Here is a 17,066-nt window from a genome sequence, read left to right as displayed (position 1 = left end):
GAAAATACAAAAGGTTTATTTTACCGTGAAATTATTAACCCTAGCGCTACATCAATACATTTCCCAGAACCCAGCCATTGTCATTTTATTATTATTATTATTATTATTAGTTAACAACGCAGACTACCTGGAACGAGGCAGATTATTTTGGTTTGGCGAGAATGCAATCAGTCATAGGGAGACATTAAAACTGAACAGAACGTGTTTGCCCCGTTAACATTCCTCTTTGAAAGTTCTCACACCTTTCCAGTGAAAATTAAGACTAGCTAATAGGGCCACTGGCTTCTGAGCTGCAGAGATCTATGAAAGGGGTCTCGGAAATACTCGTACTTCCCTTCCCCAACCAGGAAACTGTGAGGAGGAAGAGAAAGCAGCTCTTTATGCACTCTAAACAATAAGTAGGCCCACAACCGGTCCCCTAGGAAAAAGGAACAAGTGAAACCAAACACTTCTTATCCTGGGAATCTCCAACTCCGTAATCAAAAAGCGGAGAAAAGATTTAGCAAAATACTGCAGGCACAGGAAGGATCCCCAATGGGAGATTCCCTATCGTCCGCCTTATTCACCTAACTTTCGTGACCAGAAAGAATCCCAAACTTATTTTATAATTGTGGTATTTCCTAAGCACTTACTATGCTTCCAGCACTGTAGTAAGCGCTGGGGCAGATTCAGGATATTCAACTCGGACACAATCCCTGGTGCTCACCCTTTTACAGATGAGGAAAGTGAGGCCCAGAGAAGTGAAGCGACTTGCCCAGGGTCACACAGCAGACGAGTGGCGGAGCTGGGATTAGAACCCAGGTCCTCCGACTCCCAGCCCGTGCCATTAGGTCACGCTGCTTCTCTTCGGTGCCTCAACACAAAAAGGTTCACACAAGACTTAGCGAGGCATCTTCCTGAAAATAAACAAAACAAAACAAAACCCGCACTACAACAGTTCACGTACACAACCAATTTTAATGGCTCTAGCCAAAGTATAGTCACACAGCACTCCAACGGCAACAGATGTAAAGTGTCCATATACCTTGTCTTTGAGTATCATTAAAGTACAGTATTCTTCCTCCGAAGGATTTTATTCTCCCAAGTTAACCCAGGCTCCAAACCAGATCACCAATACAGACTCCCGGAGAGTAAATTCAAATGCTCCTCATTGCTTAAAGATGCATTATGTTGTTTTTTCATCTTTTCCCAAAGACATTTAAAAGCCTTTAAACAGATCAGTCTGTGTTCCCAAACAGGGGCTCTTGAGCATTCAACGGAAGCTGCTATCGTACTTGTGATAACCGGACATTTGAATTTTAGCCTTCGCAATGCCTCTTGTGCGATAATCGCCGAACAACTGAAAACTGTGTAGGGAAGCAAACCAGAGGAGAAGATACAGACACAGAGGAAGAGAAATACAAATGTGAATACCACCAGTTGACTTGACAACCAAGGGAAGCCCCCTTCATAGGTCAATCGTTAAATCCAGTCTCATTTCCACATTAAAGACATGTAGTACCAACTAGCTTCTTGAACCAATCGTATTTATTGAGCGCTTACTGGCTTACTGTGTGCAGAGCACTGTACTAAGTGCTTGGGAAGTACAAGTTGGCAACACATAGAGACAGTCCCTACCCAAGAGTGGGCTCACAGTCTGCGGGTGACGTGTTTTGCAAGAAATAGAGGAAAGATCAAACTGCTCAACTTCCCTTCTGATCCAGTACAAACCACTGCTATATGAGCGAGTGTATAAATTCCTGAGGACTAACTCGTGTGTGCAAAACAGCAACAGAAGAGGGCCCGATATCCCGGGAAAGGTGTTTTTAAATATTCGCAGGACTCTAGTAATACGTTTTGTGCAGTGATGGAGAGAGTGGATCAGTTTTCATTCTTCCGTTGCCTTAAACACTTAGCCAACGATTTCCCGTCTAAGTCAAACGCAATTAAGATCTACTTAGAAATTGGTTTCTAGAATTCCGAGAACGAGCAGGAGAGATTCTTAAGTCCCTTCTCAAGTCTGCAGCGTTTACCTTTAAGTTGCCATGGTGGAGAGAGATTAGCTTTTTACAGAGATGTCGTTTTATCTAGTTACACAAGCATCATGCGATAGGAAAGCATCACTTGGGCGTCAAATAAGTTCAGGATCAATGGGCCAGTTTTTGCTCTCCACCCCCTACGCGAGGTAGTCCGAGGGCAGCTGGGCTCAGGGTGAGTGCCAACGCTGGAAAGAGGCTGAGGAGCAAAACGAGTGGTTGACCTGATGCGTTTCACACACAAAAATGAACCAATAACTCTAGACACAACACAGCAATAACAACAAAAAAAAGAAATCCACATTCAAAATGAACCCGGACATTTCTGTGTCACAGTTGTACCTCGGAAAACATCTGGATGCAAACTGGCTGTATTTTTTTTTTAATAGGAAGAGTGTTTTCCAGTTTAACTTCAGGCGCATCAGATATAACTGGCATTGAACCCCAATCTCTACGTTAAGTTCTAGGGTTGAACTTAAATCATTGTCATACGATGACTGCTGACCCGGGGAAAAGGAACAGGGATAGCTGTCAAGCTGCGGAGAACACACATATTTCAAGACAACACTCCTGGTTATTCAATACTAGCATGACGTGAAAACTTGGTCTTACCCTTATCACACGCTAATACGTAATCTTTAGGGTTTGGTCAATTATGTTCATTAATTGTAACATTCACACACGAAAATGAGCGATAATTTTTAAGAATTAAGACACGGTCTAGTCCTACAACAACAAATGCGTTTTGGGGATCATTCATTCTATCTAGCTCACTCCCACGCTGACCGAGTTCGTGGTGAAGAACGTGAATATGTCCAAGTGCGTTATGCTTAGAACAGATAAGGATATTGCACCGCCTTGAAGTTGTGACCCTATGGAATCTCCTCTCAAACGGACAAGAGTTAGCTTTAAATCCCAGTGTAGGTTTACAAAGGAACTAACCGTAGATGATGCTGAACTCCACTTCACGCTCGACCCACAATAAGAAACTATAATAGACATAATTACCTCGGCATCATCAATAATGCCAAAGCATTCTGAAATTTTAATGCCAATTCACAAAGTAATACAATGATTTTTACAAGGGGAGGGATTCTTGAATTACTGAACAAGGACAAGCAAGAATGCCATACCACGGGAAAAGCATTTGGGTATTTCATGGGATTTCAAATACTGCCCATACAAAAAGGAATGTCTGTTTCCTTCTTATATAGAAAGATCAAAAGCTTTTCTCCTAAATGTGATACCATAATTAAGAATAAACCGTATCCAGTGTCCCAGATGTGAGACCTCAGTTCCATTGAGTATTTACAAGCTCTCTTGAAACTGTTTAAGCAAAATAAAATTCTAACTGCCTGATTCATCCGAGTGTCTCACTTCTTAGTTCAAATAGAATACTATTGATGTGGGAAATCAAATTTTACAGATCACAATTTACGTCCTGGATATGTTATTTCGGTAATCAATACTGGCTCTCACAACGAACAGATTATTGTATAAGTGGATACTGCCAGAGGACTCTATATAATCTCTGCTGAAAAACATTGAGAAAACCAGGTATTTGGAAACATACTGGAGCTGTTCAATGGTTGCTTCCCTCTCCACTGAACCTAGAGAACATCTCCAAGTTAGGGCTGAACTGCTTGTGGGGTGCCCTTTCCCACCTCCTCTAGCCTCCCCTCTCAAGAAAATAAGACAAACAAAAAATTATTGGAAAAGACAAAATGGATCTGGCAAAGATGTGATGCAAAACAAAGCAAGATGACCAAGTGTATGTGATCTTTTCATTTCTCTCTTTTCCACCCCAGATCTTCTAAAGACGCAAACGTTGGCTTGATAGTTAGCCCCATAAGTCGAGTGGCTAAATACTACCATTTTTCACAGAACCTCATGGAAGAAAAATGTTTTTTCCCCCTGGCACGGTCCTATTTTCCATTTCCTTGCATCCCCCAACACCTCAAATAAGCTTTAAGATAATTCAGTCAGAAGATAAAGAGCATTATATGTATCTGAGCAGAAAACGTAGTTTTGCTTTTATCTTTGAAAGGTCCTTGGAATTTCGCAGAGCTTTTTTCTCCAATGACTTCAGAATAAAAAAAGGCGGCAATCAAATTGCTGCTTTCAAATACATTCCCCACCCAGGTAAAAGGAAATGGGTCCGGAACCCCACAACACTGATTCTACCTGAATTTTTCCCACAGCTATTGGATTAAAGATGGGTCTCTAGCACAGAAACTTGAGTGTGGCATCTATCATAATTCTTTTTTTTAATGGTGGAGCTAGATTTAATTGTGAAATCAACAGTGGGTATTACAATCATTACAAAGGCTGATCCTACCACTAGAGTGTGATGGAGGAGGTAAAAAAATTCTACCAGAGTTGGTCCCAAAGTTAAGAATGCTTTTACACGGAAAGGCTGAAATCGGATCAATTCATTTCAAACGCAGGTTACTGTTCTTCGATTAGTGTCCTGTTGATTCAAAACCAGTTTGTGCCGTCCCAGTCTGTTCACCTCACGGTGAGCTTCTTCACGAACATTTCATTTGAATACCTGGTCTGGAAAAATCACAAAGTGCACAGGGCTCAAGGCACGGAGTAGAAAAATGTGAACCGACGATAAGAAATATTAAGAAAAACCATGAGAAAGCAGAAAGTAGTTTCTTTCAACCGAATGTCTAACTCTACATGATGGACCAACTCTCGGTTATGGGATGGAAAAAAAAAATACTGATTGTAAAATTTTAAGCAAAAGCTTCTGGAAAATCCCTTGACATTTAAAATAAATGCGCAGATGGGTTAGAGAACTTCCACAGAGGAAAAAACGAACAAACAAGTGCAAAAAACAGTTCTCCCGCTCTAACATTTTTGGAGGAAGCTGCTGATTTTGGCTGCCGATTTTGACTTAGCAACGGCCATTTCTCAAGACGCCCGCTCCTCACGGAATCGGAAGTTAAAACTGGTTGAAAGACCGTCATCTTTCAGAATTATCCTCAAGTCTAGCAGCATCTGCCTGTTTTACTACAAAACAGATTACGGAGTCTGATGAACTCTTCTTTCTTCCGAGAACATCGTGGTGACGGAGCTCCTGAGGATTCACGGGGCCCAAACGGGGCTCGGGATTCAATCAGTCTGCGCTCCTCTGGCGGTTTTTCTTTTTCGGGATACAGGCACGGCTGGGGCGTTCATTATCTGTACCCTCTGGAGCTTGCACAGGCTGATGAGCCATCTACAAACAATACACAGAATAAAACGAAGAGGAACGTGTCATTTGGGGGAGGTGGGGGGACCGGGACCATTTCTACTCTACCTCTCGGCAGCATTTTGTCTCCCCACCCACCCCCGGCCCCCGAGTAGTGTTCATTCCGGTCTTTAAAAAGATTTTAAAAACTCCGCACAGCCACACGGTCAACTTCGGAAACCCTGCTGGAGCTCCCGGTTTGGCGATTAGTTCTAACTCCACATGCCATCGATCAAATGTGGGCGGAGAGCCCATCTTTTTCCAGAATAAAACATTTCCCAGATGCCAGTCAGACAAGATTCTGGTCACAACCCCAAGACTTTCATCTTTTTAGTAACGATGTCAAGCGGATCATTACTTACTATAAGCTAACTCTTCTCCGGCTCTTTTACGTGACTGATCGCCTCTGCGGGGAAGAGAAATACAGGTAGTTAGGGTAGCAGGGTTGTCTGGCAAGGGGGGAAAAAGGGGATTAAGTTTGAGTACTATGGCTTAGTTCAGAATTCAAGTCAGATTTAAAACTATGTAACAGAAACGTGTTTAGAACTTGCTGTAACTCCAAAATCTAAAATCTTCGGAGAATTATATTGAATTTTAACTATTTACATAGAACCTTCTAGACTGTGAGCTCGTTGTTAGGTAGGGATCGTCTCTGTTGCCGAATTGTACTTTCCAAGCACTTAGTCCAGTGCTCTGCACACAGTAAGTGCTCAATACGATTGAACGAATGAACTCTATTCATATTTTTTGTTACTTTTTGTACCTAAATCAATTCTGAGGTCCGTTTAATAACATTTCAGATGAAGGCACTGAGTCAAAATATCTATCAATCAATGGGTTTCACTAAGTGCTAACTGTGTGCAGAGCAATATAATGAAAGCTTGGAAAAGTACAATATAACAGAGTTGGTAAACATGACCCCTGCCCACAAGAAACTTACAGTATACAAGCAGGTTAACAACTCTCACAGAAGTCACTTTGGAAGTGGTAATGGACCATATCTCAAGTTTGGTTTATGGGTTAGGCCAGGCCAGATGTAATCTTGAATAACAGTCTTAAACTTGACTGCAAAATAAGAACACTTGAATAATACTTAAAACAGCCTTCCCTTAGAGAGTTAGTTACGTGGAAAACATAAGAAACATTTTGAGATCTCAAATGTCTGTCACTTCATTACCGTAAAGACTTTCTTCCACGGCCTGTGGAAGAACAAAATGAACGTTTCGAAGGGAAAGGTTTCCAAATTACTTTGGTGCAATTTAAAGCACTCAAAAAGCCTGGACATTTTCATTAAACTTCCCTCATAGGTCTGACTGAAAAGATAGACAAAATCCCTTCATCTACGACATCAATTTCCAAGAATCTCCTTGTACAAGATCAAGGTACTATACTGCTTTGATTGCACTGACCTATTTGGACTAGTAAGGTTAGGATTTAATCAGTTGCTAGCAGACCTGGCCACTGTCCCTGAAGTTTGTTGTGGAGTGGAAGCACCCCATCCCCAAATACCAAAAATCCACTATATTGGAGTGTTAATTAGTCAAAAGCAGATTATCTGAACTAAGCATGGTTTGAATCAATGGTCTTTATGAAGCGCTTACTGTGTACGCAGAACTGCACTGAGCGCTTGGGAGAGTACAACAGAGTTGGTAAACCCGTTCCCTTCCATTGACAATGGTATTTACTACGCACTTACTATGTGCAGACCACTCTACTGAGCACTGGGGAGAACACAACAGAGTTGGCAGACATGCTCCCTGCCCACAGTGAGCTTACAGTCTAGAGGGGGAGACAGGCATTAATAGGTAATAATGAAGAATAAAAAGACTGGCTCATCATAGTTGAAGTCTATTTAATTCATTCAAGCCGACTTCTTGCTGTCTGAATTCGCTTCTGACCCAATACTTACCCTGTTGCATGAACTAAGTTTTTAATTCACATCTTAAGCTAACACCTAGTACTTACCTCAAAGGGTATCAGAGAAATGTAATTTGGGGGGCATTTTTGTAGGTAAGTATAAACATTTTCAAAGTAGGAGTATACTGGTCTGCTTCTTGCCATCTGATTTCAAATAACCATTCCAGCCAACTAAGTTCAAAGTAAATTCCATTAAACTAGGTGCCATTTTCAGGATAGAAAACAAGGTTGTCCATTCATAAAATCACTCTATAGGATTTTCTGTGCTTAAGTACCTTTCTTCAATTTTTCAAAAACCTCGGGGAGCTAGAAAATACAGTGTGCTTTAACACATTTAACTACTCCAAAACATGGCACAGGACAGAGAGTGGCTTGCTTCATGTAGTTCATTAAGGCTTGGATATAGTCTTCTGTAGACCATTCCGTAATGCGATAGGAATGTAATTTAAATGAAAAAGTTATTTGCCAGGCTGTGCAGTATAATCTCGTGACTAGTTGAGCAAAAGCCCTAAAATAACTACTCATATCAGAACGACCAGTAACAATTCTTATTAGTTCACATGTACTCTGACTCTTCTTGCATCACTGGACATAATTTCTTCTCATGTTAAATTACGATCAAAGAAGCTATTACATTTTGTACAGCATAATTTACAAGAATGATCAACAAGATCTTAAACAGCAAATGGCTTTTTAAAGAAGCTGGCAAATTTGGTTTCAGTAATACATCTTTGCAAAGGAGTGGGCTGGCCAGTTGAACCTAGGGACAGGAGACTTACTTCACCTATTCCACACAAATTCTTCAAGGGAAGTGTTCAAGTCTTCCAAACATTGAGTAAATCACTAAATACATTTAAAAAAACCACTAAAGTATTTTTGCAATGGATCCAAATTTTGGCTACTGTGTCAATGTCTGTGAAGTCAAACTCCCATAAACAAGATTTCTCACATTTTCTTGTACTTAGTTATTTGGTTTTCGATGTAAGGTGTACATCTCCTTCTCCTCCCCACCCCCGACCACCGCTACCCATCTTTGGCCGGGTGGGTGTTTGTGAAGGGGACACAGTGGCAGACACGAGCATTTAGGAAAGTTGGTTAACTTAGTGGCTGATTGGGGTGGGGGTGGGAGGTCTAATATTATATTTTTTTTTAAAGAGTGCAGAAGAAAACCATGTATCCATACTAAATCACTTCATCTTAAATATCGAATTCTTCTCCCCTGCTGCTCCCCTGCTCTGTGCTTAGCTCCTCTCAGGCTAGCCCAATTGGTACCGCAATCTCGACCCTCCCGCCTCCAACCTGGCAGTCGTGCTATTTCCCTCAGCCTGGAACTCCCTTCTGCTCCAAATAGTCCAGCCCACAGCTCTCCCCAACTTGACAGTCTTCTGAAAACCCACTCTCTTCCAGTAAAGATTAGTTCTTCACACACCCTTGGCATCCAGCCGACACCCACCCTTAGCCCTTAAACTTGTTATTCCTTTCCTCAGCGCTTGTGTACATCTGGATATCCTGATGTGCTCCTAATACTTCCTATTATGTTCTCGTTCTTTCTCCTGCTCACACTATTTGCAAATCATTTGGGTCTCCCCCCTTAGACTGTATGCTCCTTCAGGATAGGGATCTTGTGCCTTGCTTCTGCAGTTCTCGCCCAAACATTTAATGCAGTGCTCTGTACTCCATCAGTGGGCACAGAAATATCACTGACTGAATCCTCCCATTCCTCTCCACCTACCCTCAACCAAAAAACAACTTTAGAGAGGCTTGTATTATGAAACAGCTTGCAAACTTCCAAACGTCTGGCCTGACATTTAGTTGTCGAAGGACACTTACCTCATGAAGCCATTCTGCATAAGCTCTCTTTGAAGTTTCTGGTCTTGGGCAGCATATTCCTGAAGCTCAGATTCCATGGCAGGGGGCAGAATGTTTGGGATGAATTTAGAAAATAAAGCTGGTGCCATCTGAACCCATTCTGCATTTGAGAAGGTGCAAGGTAAATCAAAAGAACACATGAGATCTCTTTTGAAAATAAAAAATATTCCTTGCTTGTCTGCATGAAAGGGAGAAGGCGCAAAATGATGGAAGTCAACTTCCCCAACTTTCACTTTCAGGGAAAACGGAGGGGACTGAGTTTTCCCTGATTTTAGGGGGAAGAGAGGTTGGAACCCATTGAACGGATAAAGACGTTCCGTTATGACATGATTATATGACCCTATTTTCCTGATTATTCCAAGGCTTTAGCCTGAAGAGATGCGAAAACTAACCCTTTTTTCCTCCCTACGTGGAAATGGAAAGGCTTTAGCCTGATTCAGCTAGCACTGAGCTTTCATAGTACACATTCCTTCTTTAAAGCAAGGGAGACCTCTAGACCCCAAGTTCATTGTGGGAAGGGAATGTATGCTATACTGTGCTCTCCCCAAGCGTTTAGTACAGTGCTCTGTGCACAGTAAACACTCAATAAATACGACTGACTGACTGTAAATAGTTTGCTAGATCCTGGAGAGACGGGAGAAAGGAGGGAAGATTCTCCTCATGGAGGCTATGGTTTTGTCTGGAAAATTAAGTACTTCAGATGCTACTGCTGTTCCTGAGTATGCTGAATTATTCAGTAAATCCTGACTCTACCCACCCTTCGGGACATGGAGAGCATTTGTGTACATCAGGATATCCCTGATCTCATACCAAGTTACCTCTACAGTGTTCCCAAGTGTTCTCTACAGTACAAGGACCACTTGGAAATCCGAGGTATATCTTGCCGGCCTGAACAAGATGAAGCATTCTTCCCAAGCTACCTGCCTTGTTGCCAAATTCTTTTTAATCCCTAGGACGAACTGTTCTCGGAAATTAGAAAGGACTACACACAGGCATACACACACTCAGACATGGGTAAATAACTCTCAGTACTGTGTCAAAATAAGTGATTCGGGGTAGAAGGGGATCGCTCCACAAAAAAATCAAGACATTAACCAGTCAAAATAAGCCTCTGTTTTCTGTATTTTGGCTTGGCAAACATTTGTAATTTGCCTCTGGCTATGCCAATCGCCAAATCACAGTAATTACACTGAACCAAGTACATTAAAAATCAACGGCTCATCTAAATAATCCTTCCTCTTAGAGTTAAGCTTCAAGCTTTTAAATGAAACTGAACATTGTGTGTACAAACAGAATGGCTGTGAACCAAAGTGGTGTTTTGGAGAGGGTTTGTCGGTCTAAACTCAAATAACCTCCTTTGCCTTTAAGAAAACAAAAAACAAAAAAAAAGTGAGGTGAATAAAATATATATCAGATAGTGACCAAATTTGTAACCAAAGTGTATGAGCATTTCTCTTGGAGAAAATGCCCAGGCTCAAGAGATTAGAATTTATATGAAATGACAGCTCTGGCATATCAAATCTCACTGGCAAAAATTTTCTTGAGAGCTATCTTGAATAAAGCAGCTTTTAAACTAACTTTTACCAACCTTTTCACTGAAAATGGATTTTATTTTGATTTCAATATATTACTACTGATAAAAAGGATATTACAAGTGCACATTTAGCATAAGAAAATTCTGCTGTGTATTGCTAATAATTATGTGAATTTTGTTGCCTTCCAGTGTAAGTTTTATTCCTGGACTGGCAGAGTCACTCAAGTCCCACATAAGTTGTGATGTCTTTAAAATTAATAATGATGATGGCATTTATTAACCACTTACTATGTGCAAAGTACTGTTCTAAGCGCTGGGGAGGTTACAAGATGATCAGGTTGTCCCACGGGGACTCACAGTCTTCATCCCCATTTTACAGATGAGGTCACTGAGGCCCAGAGAAGTGAAGTGACTTGCCCAAAGTCACACAGCTGACAAGTGGCAGAGCAGGGATTTGAACCCATGACCTCTGACTCCAAAGCCCTTTCCACTGAGCCACGCTTATTTGAGGCAAAACACATGAGGACAGCTATCAGCAGACAGCAGAACTAAATTTCAAGTGATACCAAAAAGGTTATATCTGCATGAGATGAGGCGGTAAACTTTGGTGGTGATTTTTTTTAATATAATTTATATTACAAAATATTGGACTCTCCCAAGCACTTAGTAAATGCTCAATAAATACCACTGATTGACTGACTGGCGTCAGAGGAGTAGAATGCCACTTATGTACAGTGGGCGAACTAAGTTTTGCTTTCAGCCAGTCTGGGAGAGATCACTTTACCAAGATCACAACATTACTAGATATCACTATGGTTTATATATGATGCTTAGGATATGGAGTCAGGGGGAGAAAGAGAAAACTAAAAGAAAGCTAATGCAACTGAGGCACCGCTCCTAGTGCAGTAACTTAATCAGGTTAAGGAATTGGGGATTTTTAAAACCAAGTGGCCACCAACATGGCTTATTGGAGTCAGGCCTGGGAGCCAGAAGGTTCTAAGGTTCTAATCTTGGCTCTGTCACTTGTCTGTGTGACCTTGAGCCAATCACTTCACGTCTCTGTGCCTCAGTTACCTCATCTGTAAAATGGGAGTTAAGACTATGAGACCCACGATGGACATGGACTGTGTCCAACCAGATTAGCTTACCACAACCCCAGTGCTCAGTATAGTGGCCGGTACATAGTAAGTGCTTAAATACCATTAAAAAAAAAGCCAACCCTGCCCTGTGAAAAGTAAAAAGAGTGAATAATTTACCTGGTCTAAGTGTATACAAGCCTTTCACAATATTTGCCATAGTTGAAGGTGTTATCTGAAACGGAGTTGACTGGGCTTCTAAGAGTAAAGCTGAGAAGAAGAAGAAAAATGTGGTTACAAACAACATCCTGCTTACAGTTTCCAGGGCTTGTTTGTGATCTTGTTTCTACCGTCCACACATTGTTAGAAAGAAAATGCTAGATAATATAGACAGGTAGCGACAACAGAAAACCAAGATTTTACAAAAGCCGAACAAAAAAAAAAAAATCACACGTGGGAAAAATGCAACTCTGATGAAACACTAATGGTGACACAAATTCCAAAGATTCCACGTCAGTGAAGCTATTGCACAAGGATATTCATCCATGTCAATTTAGTGAAGTCCTCATTATAAGGAATTTACATTTAGGGAATCATCAGCATCAACAGTATTTACTGAACACTTATTTTGTGTGAAGCACCGCATTAAGTGCTTGGGATAGTATAACAGAGTTGGACTTTTCCCCCTTTTAGACTGTGAGCCCACTGTTGGGTAGGGACTGTCTCTATATATTGCCAATTTGTACTTCCCAAGCGCTTGGTACAGTGCTCTGCACATAGTAAGTGCTCAATAAATACGATTGATGATGATGATGATGACTTTTCATGTTCACCTCTGTAGGCAAACTCGGCCCGGTTGCTCAGGAGAGCCACGTTAACATTACCCAGGTCCAGACTGAAGTACAGCCCGTTATTCGTCTTGGGCAGACGGGCCGCTGTGACCAAATGAAAAACCCCCAGACTCTCCAGCCGCTCCTTGATGTTGACCCTGATGGGCGTTTGAGGCCCGTCTCCTTCCTGCTGGCCTGGCGTTTGAACCCCTGGAGGCTGTCCTTAGGGTCTCTCGGCCTCCTGCAGACAGGCTGGACCGTGGATAGCTTTCCCAGCTTCTGCCTAGAGACCCTGTGAGTTTCCTGCCGCCCCTTGAATTCCTCGCCGGCCTTGGGCCACTCACTCCTGCCCCTTTCCAGCTGCAGAGAAGTGGCAGTGGCCACCGCTTGCTGCATCGTGGGCCCCGCGGGGGGCAAAACTACGAGCCTGCAATCATTCTCTTCCATTCATTCAATCAATCGTATTTATTGAGTGCTTACAAACGACTGCTCTGCGTGATCTGGAGAGTACAATCTTACAAACAGATACATAACGAGCTCATAGTCTAGAGGGGGAGATGGAAATTAATATAAATAGACTAAATAAATGTTTCAGATATACACATATATACCCACCACGACAGTCTCACTTAAAACCAATCTCTCTCAAAATGCGTAGAACGTGAGCTCTAGAAACCAGATATACATACATAGACATATCTAGCTATACCTATAAGGAGAAATAAAGGGCTCTGCCATTCAGGGATTTAACACGTAAACTCTTTCTTTAGAAGGAGAAAGTTTTCTGCCCGACACGTCCCTGGCAAGAATAAAATGTAACCATTTTCAGATCGGAATTTCATTACTCTTTAATCCATTATAAAGATAAGTGGATGTCGAGAAGAACGATCTCTTATAAAAAGAAATGTCAAAACAAAGTGACATTACTGTCACTATCTTCCCATTATAATTTGGCTTTACTGTCCTAATTTTTGGCAGACAAATCACAGCAGGTGCTACAGTCTGAATTACTACAACTGTTAAGTTTTTCTTTGATACCCTTATTAATACTTGAAAATGCTTGAAATATGGTAGGGCAATACCTTGTGTTCACAAATAAGTCTGAAGTATATTTTCCTTTCTGCATATATCACTGCTTGGGATTAGAAAGGGCTTTCTGCTTCTCCTCAAATTTACTTTTCTATTTTATATAATGATATATAATTGAGAAGCGACATAGCATAGTGGGACAAAGCACTGGCCTGGGCGTCTATAGGTCATGGGTTCTAATCCCGAGTCTGCCACACGCCGAATTGAGAGCTTACTACATGCAGAGCACTGCACTAAGCACTTGGGAGAGTACAACGCGACCACATCAGCAGACATGGCCCTCGCCTACAACGAGCTTACAGTCTAGAGGATGGAAATACGAAATACTTCTGTTTTTCACTAGAGTGTAAGGTCCTGCATCTGCTACTTCTACATTGCTCTCCACATAGTAAGCGCTCAATAAATACCATTGCTTAACAGACTGGAGTACATAAATACACAAGATAATCAGGTCAGATGGTGCCTTCTCCCCTGTGAGGCCTCTGATCTAATGGGGAGAGAACAGATGAGGAAACTGAGGCCCAGAGACATTAAGTGACTTGCCCACAGTCACACTGCAGAACTGAGAAGAGCCCAAGATCCCTGATTCCCAGGCCCACGCTCTTTCTGCTATGCCAGTGGCTTCCCTCTCTCCAGGCTAGAACTCTCAATCTGTTTCGGTGAGGGGCACAACCGGCGTCGGATAGACCGCCTCTGGCCCCATTACCACCTCTTCTTTCAGAAGTTCACTGAGAGTTCAGATGTCCCTCATCTTTGAATACACCAGGCATACGACGGCATATTTTCAAGCTTGGAGAAAAGTCACTGCACACCAACCCGGAAAAGTTTAAATCCCTACTTTGTATTGGGAAGAGGTACAAGGAAAACTTTAGAAAATTCAATGGAATCATTTTATGATTCAACTTCTAGAGCATGGGAACGCTAAAAAAAAAAATTCAACACTAAGGTAACATTTTAGAACAGTGAAAATTTAAATACTCTGGATGTAGAATGTCAGCACAGCATTAAGTTGATTTCCTAACTCTGTTCAACATATTAAGCTATCAGGCAGTTATTTTTTTTAAAACACTTCATTTTTTTTCTGTTTCCTTTCTGGAGGACAGTGAATCACGAGGTTTAAGGACCAGATTGACCGAAGGAAGAGAGGGAAAGTGCCTTCCAGCAAATGGCAAGGAAGTAAACCCTCTACCAACGTCACTATTCAATATTCAGAGAACCGTTTCCAAGTTGAGATTAAGGGTTTTGGCAGAGGAGTTCTTTCTTGTCTTTCTTTTTTCATACCGACCAGAGCAGACGCTTTAACTTATCTTGGCTAAGAAGCCTACTACTTCAATCAATGATATTTATTGAGTGCTGACTGTGGCAGAGCACTTTACTAAGCGAAGGAGAGTGGCCTAGTGGGAAGAGCACAGGCCTGAGAGTCAGAGGACGTGGGTTCTAATGCTGGCTCAGCCACGTCTGCTGTGGGACTGTGGGCAAGTGACTCACCCTCTCTGTGCCTCAGCTCCTCATCTGTAAAATGCGATTATTATTGCTAATAATAATAATAACGATATTTATTAATCAATCAATCGTATTTGAGTGCTTACTGTGTGCAGAGCACTGTACCAAGCGCTTGGAAAGTACAAGCTGGCAACATCTAGAGACGGTCCCTACCCAACAGTGGGCTCACAGCCTAGAAGGGGGAGACAGACAACAAAACAAATTACAAAATAAAATAGAATAGATATGTACAAGTAAAATGAATAGAGTAATAAATATGTACAAACATATAAAAGAGCCTGGGCTTGGGAGTCAGAGGTCATGGGTTCTAATCTAAGAGCTTACTATGTTCCAGGCACTAATTACTGGGGTGCATACAAGCAAATCAAGTTGGACACAGTCTCTGTCCTATGTGGGGCTCGCAGTCTCAATCCCCATTTTACAGATGAGGTAACTGAGGCCCAGAGAAGTGAAACGACTTGCCCGAAGTCAGATGGCAGACAAGTGGTAGAACCAGGATTAGAACCCATGACCCCCCTGACTCCCAGCCCCTGCTCTATCCATTAGGCCATACGAGCCCCCTGTGGGATGGGGACTACGCCCAATCCAACGCCAGTGCTTAGAACAATGGTTAGCACATAGTAATGGTTAACAAATACCACAATTCATTTTTTATTTTACGATACCACTACTTGGTAACTGTACTTTGTATTGGAAGAAGCAAAACTTCCTTCTCATTTATTTTACTTGACTCTAGCTACTTTATTCCTTTTGGAATATTATGGCTAAATTAATGACCTTGAGAAAATTGTTTCCCGAGTTACTGGAGTATAAAGAGATATTTACTATGCTAATAAGCACTCTGCCGGATGGCAGCATTTTCCCAGAAGGATTTAAATGGTGGTACTGTCAACATTTCATGTTCCGCTCCACAACCTAAGCGACCTAACTGGTAACCTATCTTGACAATCAATAGCTGCAATATTCTTCCGAGAAGCCGCATTAAGAAACAGCCCAAAGCATCTGTTGAAGTCAAACAACACGCATCCTTCCCTTCTGAGTTTCAAGGCACTTTCAACGTTGAGCCAGTCATGTCAACCATTAAATGGGAGCGGGCACAGCTGTACCTGCTGACATTGGGGGGGTCCCAATGAGAGAAGCAGCATTGAGAGAAGCAGCACTGCTCAATGGAAAGAGCGTGGGCTTTGGAGTCAGAGGTCATGGGTTCAAATCCCTGCTCTGCCACTTGTCAGCTGTGTGACTTTGGGCAAGTCACTTCACTTCTCTGAGCCTCAGTTACCTCATCTGTAAAATGGGGATCAAGACTGTGAGCCCCCCGTTGGACAACCTGATCACCTTGTAAGCTCCCCAGCGCTTAGAACAGTGCTTTGCACACAGTAAGTGCTTAATAAATGCCATTATTATTATTATTATTATTCTGTTCTAAGAGGGCAGACTGTACCTGTTCTCCTCATCAGGGACACCAGGTGAGAGGATGTGGATGTAAACCACCATCACTAACTGCGAAGTGAACGTCTCGTTGGTAGGAACCCTGTTAACCCCTGGAGGTGGAGCCCTACTCGTGCAAATGACTCAGCGCCCGAAAAAAGGTACATGACTGTATTTGCCTGGGCAAAGTGTACCGGAGCGCTCTTCTCCCAAGACACACACATGGATGCAAGTCTCACTGTCAGCACGACATTCTTGATTGCGCCCGTGATCCCTAATGGGGAAGGGGCTACGAAAGATGTCTGAATATTACCCGTTTTGCTCCAACTAGGTACACCACAAGATGAAAATGATGAGCTCTATCTTGCTTACTATTAAGATTACTCAATAGAGCATCAGCCTCTTCACTGACCTCCCTGCCTCCAATCTCTCCTCACTCCAGTCCATACTTCACTCTGCCCCCGGATTATTATTCAAAAAAAAAAAAAAAAGTCTGCACACATCTCCCCACGCCTCAGAAACTTCCAGTGGTTGCCCATCCACCTTGGCATCAAACAGAAACTCCTC

The 17,066-nt window shown here is 42.1% G+C and overlaps 1 protein-coding gene across 1 annotated transcript in view; it reads right to left on the bottom strand.

The window, feature by feature from the left end:
- Positions 1-3,019: 3,019 nt before the first annotated feature.
- Positions 3,020-17,066, bottom strand: part of CACUL1 (CDK2 associated cullin domain 1) — a gene marked incomplete at its 5' end in the record, with an annotated part of 47,096 nt that continues 33,049 nt past the window's right edge. The window contains 4 exons of the mRNA XM_038757618.1: positions 3,020-5,241; positions 5,616-5,659; positions 9,001-9,139; positions 11,830-11,919. Of these exons, the coding sequence (XP_038613546.1) occupies positions 5,201-5,241; positions 5,616-5,659; positions 9,001-9,139; positions 11,830-11,919 (314 nt within the window). The remainder of the gene's footprint in view (positions 5,242-5,615; positions 5,660-9,000; positions 9,140-11,829; positions 11,920-17,066) is intronic.

This window comes from Tachyglossus aculeatus, chromosome 16, assembly GCF_015852505.1.
Source record: "Tachyglossus aculeatus isolate mTacAcu1 chromosome 16, mTacAcu1.pri, whole genome shotgun sequence".
Classification (NCBI taxonomy): domain Eukaryota; kingdom Metazoa; phylum Chordata; class Mammalia; order Monotremata; family Tachyglossidae; genus Tachyglossus; species Tachyglossus aculeatus.
Note: the sequence above shows the minus strand (reverse complement) of the source record. Positions and strands in the feature narration are given on the sequence as shown.